This window comes from Rhineura floridana, chromosome 6 (genome assembly GCF_030035675.1).
Source record: "Rhineura floridana isolate rRhiFlo1 chromosome 6, rRhiFlo1.hap2, whole genome shotgun sequence".
In the NCBI taxonomy this organism is placed as follows: domain Eukaryota; kingdom Metazoa; phylum Chordata; class Lepidosauria; order Squamata; family Rhineuridae; genus Rhineura; species Rhineura floridana.
The window spans coordinates 101,009,816-101,022,732 of NC_084485.1; the positions used below are offsets into that span (position 1 = coordinate 101,009,816).

General features: G+C 41.1%; 1 protein-coding gene across 7 annotated transcripts in view; it reads right to left on the reverse strand.

Moving 5' to 3' along the window:
• Positions 1–12,917, reverse strand: part of ITGB3BP (integrin subunit beta 3 binding protein) — a 67,738-nt gene that overhangs the window by 34,528 nt on the left and 20,293 nt on the right. For 3 of the 7 annotated variants that reach the window (XM_061633306.1, XM_061633308.1, XM_061633309.1), the window contains exons 4-7: positions 11,998–12,073; positions 10,545–10,623; positions 6,569–6,662; positions 4,204–4,263 (exon numbers count right to left, since the gene is read on the reverse strand). In XM_061633306.1, the coding sequence (XP_061489290.1) occupies positions 4,204–4,263; positions 6,569–6,662; positions 10,545–10,623; positions 11,998–12,073 (309 nt within the window). Of the gene's footprint in view, positions 1–3,342; positions 3,447–4,203; positions 4,264–6,568; positions 6,663–10,544; positions 10,624–11,997; positions 12,074–12,917 lie in introns of all 7 variants that reach the window. The other 4 variants (XM_061633304.1, XM_061633302.1, XM_061633303.1 and 1 more) reach the window with 3 other exon arrangements.

Sequence of the window (12,917 nt, forward strand, 5' to 3'; positions counted from 1 at the left end):
TCTTTGTCATTGGAAGCCCATGTGACAACAGGAACTAGGAGTGCCATGTACCAGGTTTGGCTGGTGCACCAGCTGTGACCGGTCCCGGTCAGAGATAGCCTTGCCACAATGGCTCACACAGTGGTAACGTCTAGACTTGACTTTTGTAATGCACTTTATGAGGGGCTGCCCTTAGAGCTTACACAGAAGCTCAGATGGTGCAAAATGAGGATGCTAGGTTACTCACAGAAGTGGCTTCCTGTGTTCACGTTATATCAATTCTAAAAGAACTGCAGTGACTGCCAATAAACTACCAAGCCAGGTTTAAGGTTTTGATCTTGATCTACAAAGCCCTATAATACTTGGGACCAGGAAGATTACCTTCTTCCCTATTGGTCAACATGGTCATTACAGTGCTCTGCTGAGGCCCTCCTGCTGCTGTTAGAGCCAATAGAAATGTGATCGATGTCCACTAGGGGCCATGCCTTTTCTACAGTTGCACCCTATGTGGAATCATTTTCCATATAGAAAAGGTACCATCTTTGATTATATTTTGGAGCCTCCTTAAAACATGTTTATTTAAACAGGCTTTTACAGATCTGTACTTCTAGTTTTACAGAAGTAAATGGGAATGGGACATTTTCAATCAGGCAACAACAAAAAATTTATCCAGGAAATGAGAAATTAAGAAGAAACAGGGTTGCTTTAATAGTGAGAAGTGATGTAGCAAAAGCAATTAGGAGGTATAATGCAAGGTTTGAGCAAGTGATATCAATGAGATTAAAGGGGAAACCTATTAACATAACCATCATCCAAGTCTACACTGCAATGGAAAACGCAGATGAGAAATTGGAGAGGTTTTACACAGAGGTACAGGAAGAAACTGATCACACAAGATGTGCTGATAATCATGGGGGATTGAAATGCAAAAGCAGGGAACAGAGAAGACCTAGGAATTGTGGGGAAATGGGGCTTAGGAGACAGAAATGAAGTAGGGGAAAGACATTGAATTCTGTGAAGCCAATAATTTGTTTCTTGCAAACACATTTTTTGAGCAACCGAAAATACGACTGTACAAGTGGACATCATCAAATGGTCAATATAGAAATCAAATTGATTATATAATTGGTAGCAGAAGATGGAAAAGTGCCATACTTTCTGTGAAAACAAGACCAAGAGCAGACTGTGGTACAGATCATGAACTGGTAATATCGAAAATCAGAGTAAAGCTAAAGAAGAGGACTGGTGAAGTGCTGGATGACTGGAGGAGAGCTAATGTTGTCCCTATCTTCAAAAAGGGCAAAAAGGAGGAACCAGGGAACTACAGACCAGTCAGCCTAACATCAATCCCTGGAAAATCTCTGGAGCAGATTATAAAGCAGTCAATCTGTAAACACCTTGAAAACAATGCAGTGATTACTAGGAGCCAACATGGATTTATGAAGAACAAATCCTGCCAAACTAATCTTATCTCGTTTTTTGATCGGGTAACCTCCCTTACAGACTGTGGGAATGCTGTGGAGGTAATATATCTCGATTTCAGCAAAGCTTTTGACAAAGTGCCCCGTGATAGTCTGATTAGCAAGCTGGACGGAACAACTATCAGGTGGATCCACAGTTGGCTCTAGAATTGTACTCAATGAGTGCTTATCAAGGGTTCCTTCTCAAACTGGGCAGAAGTAACGAGTGGGGTATCACAGGGCTTGGTCCTGGGCCCAGTGCTCTTCAACATTTTTATTAACGACTTGGATGAGGAGGTACAGAGCATGCTTATCAAATTTGCAGTTGATACAAAATTGGGGGCACAGCTAATACCATGGAAGACAGAAACAAAATTCAAAGGGATCTTGATAGGCTGGAGCATTGGGCTGAAAACAACAAAATGAAATTCAACAGGTATAAAAGCAACGGAAAAAAACTTAGGAAAAAGAAACCAAATGCACAGTTATAACATGGGGGATATTTGGCTCAGCAAGACGACATGTGAGAAGGATCTTGGAATTGTCGTTGATCACAAGCTGAATACGAGCCAACAGTGTGATGTGGCTGCAAAAAACCAAATGCTGTATTAGGCTGCATTAACAGAAGTATAGTTTCCAAATCACATGAAGAATTAGTTCCCCTTTATTCAGCACTGGTTAGGCCTCATCTTGAATACTGCATCCAGTTCTGGTCTTTGCACTTCAAGAAGGATGCAGACAAACTGGAACAGGTTCAGAGGAGGGCAACAAGGATGATCAGGGGACTGGAAACAAAGCCCTCTGAGGAGACTGAAAGAACTGGTCTTGTTTAGCCTAGAGAAGAGAAGACTGAGGGGAGATATGATAACGCTGTTCAAGTACATGTAAGGTTGTCACACAGAGGAGGGTTGGGATCTCTTCTTGATTGTCCCAGAGTGCAGGACACGGAATAATGGGCTCAAACTGCAGGAAGCCAGACTTTGACTGGACATCAGGAAAACTTTCCTAACTGTTAGAGCCATACGACAATGGAACCAATTACCTAGAGAGGTAGTGGGCTCTCCGACACTGGAGGCATTCAAGAGGCAGCTGGACAGCCATCTGTCAGGAATGCTTTGATTTGGATTCCTGCATTGAGCAGAGGGCTGGACTTGATGGACTTATAGGCCCCTTCCAACTCTACTATTCTATGATTCTATGAGGTGTGAAAATTGGAGGGAGAAATATCAATAATTTAACATATGCAGACGATACCATGCCACTAGCAGAAACCAGTAATGATTTGAAAAGAATGCTGATGAAAGTTAAAGAGGAAAGCACAAAAGCAGGACTACAGCTGAACGTCAAAAAGACTAAAGTAATGACAACAGAAGATTTATGTAACTTTAAAGTTGACAATGAGGACATTGAACTTGTCAAGGATTATCAATACCTCGGAATAGTCATTAACCAAAATGGAAACAATAGTCAAGAAATCAGAAGAAGGCTAGGACTGGGGAGGGCAGCTATGAGAGAACTAGAAAAGGTCCTCAAATGCAAAGATGTATCAGTGAACACTAAAGTCAGGATCATTCAGACCATGGTATTCCCGATCTCTATGTATGGATGTGAAAGTTAGACTGTGAAAAAAGTGGGTAAGAGAAAAATCAACTCATTGGAAATGTGGTGTTGGAGGAGAGCTTTGCTGTGGACTGTGAAAAAGTAAAGGTGTCCCTTCACTTATAGTGCGAGTCATTTCCAACCCTTAGGGTGACGTCTTGCGACGTTTACTAGGCAGACCATATATATGGGGTGGGATTGCCAGTTCCTTCCCCGGCCTTTCTTTACCCCCCAGCATATGCCGGGTACTCATTTTACCAACCACGGATGGATGGAAGGCTGAGTGGACCTCGACCCCTTTTACCGGAGATTCTACTTCCTCCTTCCGTTGGAATCGAACTCCGTCCGTGAGCGGAGCTTCGGCTGCGTTACCGCCGCTTACCACTCTGCGCCACAGAGGGCTGTGGACTGTGAAAAAGACAAATAATTGGGCATTAGAACAAATTAACCCAGAACTATCACGTGAAGTTAAAAGGATGAAACTGAGGTTATCAAAGTTTGGACACATAACGAGAAGACATGATTCCATAGAAGAGACAATAATGCTGGGAAAAACAGAAGGGAGTAGAAAAAGAGGAAGGCCAAACAAGAGATGGATTGATTCCATAGAGGAAACCACAGACCTGAACTTACAAGATATGAACAGGGTGGTTTATGACAGATGCTATTGGAGGTCACTGATTCATAGTGTTGCTATAAGTCGTAATCGACTTGAAGGCATATAACAACAAACTTCTACTTTTAGGGGTTTTTTCCCCTGTGTGCTGCAGCTGCATTTTAATCTGTATTTTGTTGTGCTTTTAATATTTAATACTGTTTATTTTGTGTATTCTTGTGCTTTTTAATATGTAAACCACTGCAAGACTCTACTGAAGGGGTAATATAAAACATTTTCAATAAATAAATAAACAAATGTTTAAAATTATGTTTTGTTCAGTGAGGCACTTAGGTAATTGAAAGCAGTCACAAAATTTTGTCTTTATCTCATCACCAGCTTAAATGTCATACAACCAAAGGGAGGAAAAGAAAAGAAAATGAATTTTGCTGAAAAGAAAGAGTAAAAGGGTGTTTCATGCCTTTCAGGGGAAATTCACTAAATGGAACCCTTTGATAACAGTTTGCCATCAAAGCAAATTATACACAGTGTAAAGGGGTGGGGAGTTACCTTGGGCAGGATGTCTTACATTGCTCCTTTTCAACAGCTTTCGTTTTCCAGCTTGCTCTACTAAGGAACAAAATACATTTAGATATTATGAAAACAATACGTTTCTTCTTCTTTAACATCTTCTTTAACATCCAAGGAAATTAATGGGTTACAAAAATACTGGATTGAATTCCAGAGACCCGTGAGCAGAGTTCCCTCAGATCTCTGCTCCTCCCTTTCACTGCAACCCTTTGTGTATCCCAAAAATCTGTTTGGGGGTTGGGGGACCCTCCAGAAAACCAGAGGTTGACAGCAACAATCTCTCTCTTTCTCACACACACACTGAATACAGTGGGACTTACTTCTGAGCATACATGCACCGGTCTGTTGGGTCAAAAATTAATAATGTTACCCCTAACTAAGATCTCTGTGGTCCTGGATATGGCAGCCCCTAACAACCCATCCCATTTTTCTTGGTGGTTTCTTAAATAGCAACATTCTTCACATTATTTTTAAATGTTATCGCAATTTAAAGATAATGTTATGGAATAATTAGAAAATGATTCAATGGGAGAGTTTCCTCAAATCAGAGGAAAATTGACTTTTTTCAATTATGTCCCAGTGGCATCTGCATTTGTGAATTTTAGAGACAGCCATTATAAGATTTATGCCAATTGTACCAAACACATTCAAAATCTGGTAATACAGTAATATTAAAGTCAATTTTCTGCATGTATGGTGACTCTGACCGTTGATTGGCATATTTTGGGGAAGGATATACAACCATTTATCTTGTCAATATAGCATATTTCTCTAGAGAGCAGTGAGCCTGTTAGGATATATTAAGACCTATATAAAGGTAGCTTGTGAAATATAGCTAAGATGGCCAAAATTAGCAGTTACATACAAGAACTAATAAATTCAGTTAAATGTACAGTGACTTTATAGCAGGGGTGCAGAACCTTTTTCAGCCCAAGGGCCACATTCCCTTCTGGGCAACCTTCTGGGGGCCACATGGCAGTGGTGGGTGGGATTCAAGGCAAAAGTGGGCAAGCAACAAATGCACATTTTACCTTTGAACAGTAGGCTAGTTTCTACACCCTCCCTTTTCTATCTTCCATCCAGCCAAGCAAGAAGCATGACTGGAGTTCAAGGACACATTCCATTCAAGAGGATGTGAAGCAGGGCTGGTGAGGGAGAGGATGTGGTATCAGGAGGAGGGAAAGGGGAGAAAACTGGGTGAGTGGGCACTGGGCAGAGGGGAAGCCCCTTTCCTTCCCCAAAGGAAAACACTGTGAACAGTATCATTGCTTTTCAGCATTTCTCCCACCTTTTTATTCTACAGCAGGCACATGTAGCCTCCCACCCAAATTTAAAGCAAAGCTGTCCCTGGCCACATCCACACCAGGCCTTTATTTCACTTTACAGTCATGGCTTCTCCCAAAGAATCTTGGGAAGTGTAGTTAGTGAAGGATGCTGAGAGTTGCTAGGAGATGCCCTGTTCCCCTCACAGAGCTTCAGTCAGAGCGGGTGACTGTTAAACCACTCTGGCCAATGGAACTATGTCAGGGGACTAGGAATCTCCTCTCAGCACCCTTCACAAATTACACTCACTAGAATTCTTCGGGGGAAGCCACGACTGTCTAAAGTGAAATAAAGGTCTGGTGTGGCCCCCTGATTAGGCAAGCCCAGAAGCGGTGAGTTTGGCTTTTAGAACACTGACAGTTGGTTCTTACTAAGCATGCCCGACATTATCATTGAATTCAATGTAAAATTTCTTAAATTAATTAAAAAATCAGCCAGGCATTTTTTAAACTTTTAAGCTGCAGAAGATGAAGGTCAGAGTATGGAGCTAGGTCAATAATAGGATTATAGGTACTCTGTGAACATGGCTGATGTTTAATTAATTTCAACACATTATGAGAACTCTGACAGAAAAAAGTCCAAACAGGGTCTGGTTTTCTCTCTCTCTTTTTACACTTTGAACTGTTGATTCTTTCTGACTGTTTTGTGCATTGCCATGAAAATTGAGAGGGTTGTTAAGCAAGCATTTCTGAATTCAGGACTATAGGTTTTGTAAGGTTTTGTTTTGAATGAGCTTATGGGAAGCACCAGAATAGCGTGTGTGTGTGTGTGTGTGTGGTATTTTCACTTTAACACTGCGGAATGCGAAAAATCCATGTTGGCTATAGTATACAGCCACTCTTGTGGCTGTATAATTTGGCCTAACATGAATTGCTTAATACGGAAGTAATCTGTATTGCTGCAATATGCACTATTGCCATGATACCTATGGGTACTCATACAGAACATAAACATTAAATATGTGAAAGTTCATATATATTAATTCTACCACAAAAAGGGAAATAATGAAAGTCCTTCTTACGCAGTTTCCTGGTTTTTCTCACTTCACCTTTTAAGTTACCAGAGTTGTCTGAACCACCTATAATATTTTCAAGCTCTCTGGTGCCCTCTAAAGTCTGAAAGAAGAACATATGTGTGTGTGTTTTAAAAAGGGAATCTGATCAAAGCTCCCAAAGAATGGCATTCCCCAAACCTCCCACTCTTTTTGCTTCAGTTTAAAAAGCTAAAATATATGCTATATTACTAATATTTGACAGTAGAAATGAAATGCTTGTATATGCACAGTATGATCAAGTACTGAGAAGCTGTAAATCTGGTTGCACCTCTTCAATCTGAGCAAATTATTATTGAAGGACACCAACAGGCTGCCACTTTGACTTTTCAAACTGTTTGCTTGCCTGAATCATACTCTTGCTTACTTGTCAGCTCACCCCAACCTCTTTGTATCCTACCATGCCCTTCAATCAAAGGAAGTGTAGGCCTGGCTTCAGCTTCCAGCCTGGGCCATAAATTCCATCTGAGTCCACCATCTCTGCTTTCTTTTCAGCTGTTAGGACATCTCCTCACCAGCATTCAAGTACAGAGCATCTGGCAAAATAATCCTGCAGCATCTGGATATGCTACAAGCAACAGGCAAGAGTGCGCAAGTGCTGCCTGCTGAGTAGAATAAGTTTAAGGCACAGAGATGCTCGAAGTTAAGCAAAGAGAACTGAACAACACTTAGATGCCTTCTTGCATCATTTATGTATTGATGCTAAATTTACTAACTTTTAAAATCAACAAGCTTCCAAAGGAAGGAAAGCAAATTATTTTGATTACGAATTTTGGGGAAATAATAATAATAATAATAATAATTTTATTTTTTAGTCACCTATCTGACCGAGTGAACGGCCACTCTAGGCGACGTACACGATAATAAAATACAATATAAAAACCAAAATACAGTATATAAAATTACTATAAACACCAGTTAATGACAACAATTAAAACACTAACCCACCCCAAGGATCCCATAGGCCTGCTAAATAGTGAAACATGCAAGCAAAGCAAAGCAACACACTACTAAGTCAGTCCTATGGCCGACAGCAGGCATGGGGAACCTCTAGCCCAAAAGCCAAATTGGCCTGCAAATTTGGGCCACAAAACCATTTTCTCCAAGTCATCTGTGGGGCAAAAAGACATGGCTGCCCTACAGTGATGGATAGGAACATAGGAAACTGTCTTATACTGAGCCAGACCCTGGATCCATCTTGCTCAAAATTGCCTACACTGACTGGCAGCAGCCATCCAGGGTTCTAGGCCAGTGTCTCTCCCAGCCCTCCTGGAGATGCCAATAATTAAACCTGGGACCTTCTGCATACAAGGCAGATGCTCTATCACTGAGCTGTGGTTTTTTCCAGCTTCCCAAACTAGTACCCTCCAGATGCTATTGGGTTCTAAGTCCCACCAGCCCCAGCCAGCATAGCCAATGCCTATGGAAGCTGTAATCCAGTAACATCTTGAGGGCACCATGTTGACAATCTCTGCCTTACAACTACAAATGGCAACTCAAGGCATTAGAAACAGCTTCAGAAGTTTTTCATGGACACTTGCAGATCTAATACAGAGTAGAGCACTTTTGGAGAAGTAAGGAATGAATCAACACCTTAAATTATATGACCACAACTAGACATAGGAACATGGGAACCTGTCTTATACAGAATCAGGCCATTGGTCAATCTAGCTCAGCATTGTTCACACTGACTGGCAGCAGCTCTTGCGTTTTAGACAGGGGAAACTCCCAGCCAATCTGGAGATGCTGGTGACTGAATCTGCATGCAAAGGAGATTCTCTACCCCCGAGCTACAGCTTCACGCTGGGGGCCTGGAAATGGGTTCTGTGCCAAAGATCTTTCTCAGGAAGGTATCTGTTGTCTTTTCAAACAGGTCTTTGGATGACACTTGCCCAATATGGGGAAAGCAGTGGGTGACACTCCCAAGGGTTATACAGCCAGATCAGAGATTCTGGAATCTTGCTAATAGTTCTGTGGGTTTTTTTTAATTACTTGAATTTCACCATATGTTCTCTAGGGAGTAACTAAATAAGACTGTGCTTAAGAGAAGGACTCTCTGGGATTTTGAAGTCACAAAGTCTCCACGGAAAATATCTTTCTAAGCATGCAGTACTTAAAAAGCACATGATGGACATCATATTAAAATTAGCTCATTCTTTATTTTCAAAAGATGTAAAATACATTACAAATTTTATATTTTCAACGAGTTGCTTCAAGGGCTACAAAGAAATGCCATGAGTCAAATGTGCGGTCATGCATTTGGCTTAGAAGTGCATCTTTGTAATGCCCAGAGAAAAACTTCCTCTTTGAACACTACAAATAAAAACTACCAGCCTGATATGTGACTGTGCATCTGGTTGGCATGGCATCTGATTGGTAGGGGCATCTTGAAATGTCCCAAACAGCTATATACCTTCAGGTGAAACTAGATGCGATATACAAATTTATGAGGATCTCCCTTAAAAAAAATAACATTCATGGGGGAAGGGGAAACAGATCAAGAGCATGGTACTAGGGGAAGAGAGTGAATGCTCACTCCCTGTGCCACTTTCCCAAGTACAATTTCTCCCCTCCAAGCTGCTATGTACACAGCAGGAAAAGCAAGTATCCTACACTAGACTCATAGGGTTTCCCCAGTTGGGCAAATAGCAACCAAGAAGCATTTTAAATCAGAAAACAGACATGAGGAAAAGAGTTAACACATATTTTAAAAACTCTGGGAGATCCCTGATCAAACTTCATGATCATATCTAGTTTGAGGCTCATAGTGGAATCTGAAGACCAATTCTCTTTTATTTGTTACTCGGGTGAGGTGGGGATTGATACGGTAGCAAATCTCCTAAGAGAACAATACTTAATATGCATATAGTGCTTTTTCTAAGTCAGGCATGGGAAACTTTTTGGCCCCAATGGGCCATCTTCCTGCCCATCTGTCAAAGTCCCTCGCTTCGCATGCACTCTACAGCCAGCTGGTTCTCAGGTGCTTGGGAACCACAGCACAAGGGACTTTGCTAGTCCTAATAGGGCTGGCAAAACGACTTTCTGCAGGGATTGGCTGCACAACAGGGTTCCTCACAGGTACTTAGTTGCACAGCCAATCCAGCCGCGTCTCTACCTGCCCACATCTGATGTCACATATAACATCAAATGTGGGGCAGGTGGGCTGGGGGAAACAGCAACATTAGGACATGTGCTGGCCAAATTTGGCTTGTGGGTCAGAGTAGCTTCCCACCGCTGTTCTAGGTTCTCAAAGTGCTTCACACCTAACCTCAGTAATCATTACAAGAATCCTTTATGGGTGGACAACATTACTATCCCTAATTTTACATACGGGGATAGCGGCTTGCCTAAAGACAAGAGCAATTTGAATGAATGGCTGAGGGGAGATTTGAACTAATGGCTTCCAGCTTGAACCTTATGCTTTTAACTACTATGGTGCTCTAGCTTTCCATGTTGATTCTACTAAGTAGGAAGAAAAAACAATCTCCCACTACAAAAAACCTCGACATGACATACTACTAAAAAACCACTACATGACATAGCATAGTGAATTGAATTTCAGTTAAGTTAGTTATTACATGTATATTCTGCCCATCTTCCTGGGAGATAGGGGAAGTTTGTATGACATTTTCCCCATTTTACCCTCAGAACATGTTATCCTTTCATGGTGAGGTAAGAAAGCACAACTGGCCCAAAGTCGCACAGTGAGCTTGAAGACTGAGCAGGGATTTCAACCCAGATGTCCCTTGTCTAACTCCAGCACTCAACCCACAGTGGCCATCCTGAAGCAGTGGCAACCTGGAAAGCTGCAACATTCAACACACACAAGTTCTACTGAACTCAATTCAGCCTGCTTCCAGACAATATGTTATGAGGATTGCAAAAACTGAGCTGTAATGAAGATAGATAAAAAAATAAAAAAGGATCAAGAGAGGGAAGAACAGACCTGTAAATTGGTTAAGTTTTGTCTCATCTGCATGAATCTATCCAGGGAATCTTCAACTTCAGATTGTAGCGCTAAAAGTCTAAATGAGAGAGGGAAATGTGAAATTATTTACCTTAATGGCGTAATTTCTGAAATGAGAATAAAAATGGGCAAAACACAAGAACAGTGCTGGTAAGTGTTAGGGTGCTACAAGCACCACCACCCGCTCCTTGCTGAATTTAACATACGTGAAAGATGGTAACTGTTTACATTTTGGTTATACATTTGGGAAATATCTCTAGGGTTCATCATGCTTTGCACTTATATGCATTAACCATCAGTGAATTGCATAGGTTTCCAACATGTTTACCCATACTAGTTTCCCATCACTACCCCAACTCCTTCTGGCATAGGGAATCAGCTCTATCCACCGACCACTGATAGTGCAAAGTAGCCGCTCAATGCTTTTGCAAAAGCATCCTGACGTAGCCCAGTACACATCTGAGACTTTTGAGGGGAAAGGACAAGACACATCGGGAATGGAGGGGGACAGAGAGATGAAAAAAATAGTAGCAACATCCAAAAAGAGAGAATGTGCATCAGCAGAAGATAAAGTTGATAGAAGCTGAAGTGGCAATTTAACTTTGTCTCTCATACCATTTTAATAGAATGGCATAAGCCTAAAACAATTTAAGTGGTGCTACAGAATGAGGCAGCTCATTGTTCAGACTAAAATTAGCTAACATTTTAAATACAACAAATGACATATATGAACGGAAGTCTCTATGACAGTAATGCCGTAGCTGAGACTTTGAAAAGTGCACATAAAATAATGTGTGCGCGCGCATATGCACACATGTGCATATATTATATGCATGTGTATGAGGGTATGCATATATTATATGCATATGTGATATATGGCATACAACTACCTACTGATATTTTTAACATTTTTGTAGTTTTATCATTTTTTCTCCAGTGGAAAAAAGGCAGACTGTCCTTGCAGAAGCTTCATGCGCACATCAAACTGTTATCTAGTCAAAGTCTGGTGTGCTCAGATCCAACTGGAGGGTTAGCTGAAGCACCACTTCAGCAAAAGTGAGGGCTTGAATTGCTCCCCCACCCAAATTTTCTCAGAAGATGTAAATAAGCCACAACAGGGGATCTACTCAGTTGAAAGTCAGTGTTTTATCCTGTCAGGTACCTGGCCAATATTGTTCTTAAAAACAATAGTTCCAAACCACGAAGTTGCAAGTATGACAATGAAGAAATATGTATATTCTTCAGGCCAAACTAAAAGTGTAATTTCCCACAATTTTATTTTTGTTCTAAAGCAAAGGCAGAGCAACGGTGATAAAAACGGAGGGTTTAAGCCTCCCCCCTACAGCACTATCCCAATCAAAATTACTCCCCAATGTTGCTGTAGAAGAAATCCATTCCCCAGAGGCTCTGCTGCAATAAAACTTGTCATTACTTGTCATATTCTTCCATTTGAGGATGCCCCCTTCTGGATGATCTGATCAGCAAGTTATTGGGTTTCTCTCTATTTCCTAGAAATACGACATTCAAGAAATAAGAATTAACACATTATTTCCCTTCTGTGCTTACTAAAGAAAAACATTTTTAAAAAATCAAAACAGTACTAAGAGTTAAAACATTTACCATCTTGTACACAAGACAAGCATGAACCATTCTCTCAAATTCATTTTAACAGTTTCCCTTTTTCATTATAAATATGCAATAACCTTTGGTTTAATTAAATTCTATAATAAAAAATCCTTCAGTTTAAGAACCTACCTATAGCTGCATATATTTCTACCAAACTCTAATTGCCCAGCTAAAGAGAATGCACCAGAGGAGCGGGAGACCTGACCTCTTCTCTGAGTTATTGTACTGGACTATACATTTATTAAAATGCTAACACAATTTGGATTGGCCTTTCAGTCCAATCCACTTCCTGTGTAGCTTGGAAGAATTTGATAACATGTGCCTTTGAGCATATGGTAACTGCTGGCAACACCTGCAATCAGCCCAAATAACAGAAACAAGACATGTGATACAGGAAGTGGATTGGACTGTGAAAGACCAACTCAAATTGTGTTTGAATTTTAAAAAAATGTGTCAACCAACCCAAGGGGTGTGTGGAGGGGGAGTATAACATTTAGCCTTCTGGCAAAGAAGTGAGGGTTGGGGGAGTCGCTTATAAGAGGTGCCTAACATGTGCAGGGAGGAAGCAGTAAGTGGTGTGAGAAGCAGTGTAGTCTCAAGGGGGTCTGGGTATGAAAACTTAGAGGGTGGTGGGGCAGGAAATTAAGTAAGAAGTAGGGTAGTTGAGGGGGATTGGTGCTGACATCTAAATGGGTGGGGTGAGAAGTGGGGGAAGAAGCAGGGTAG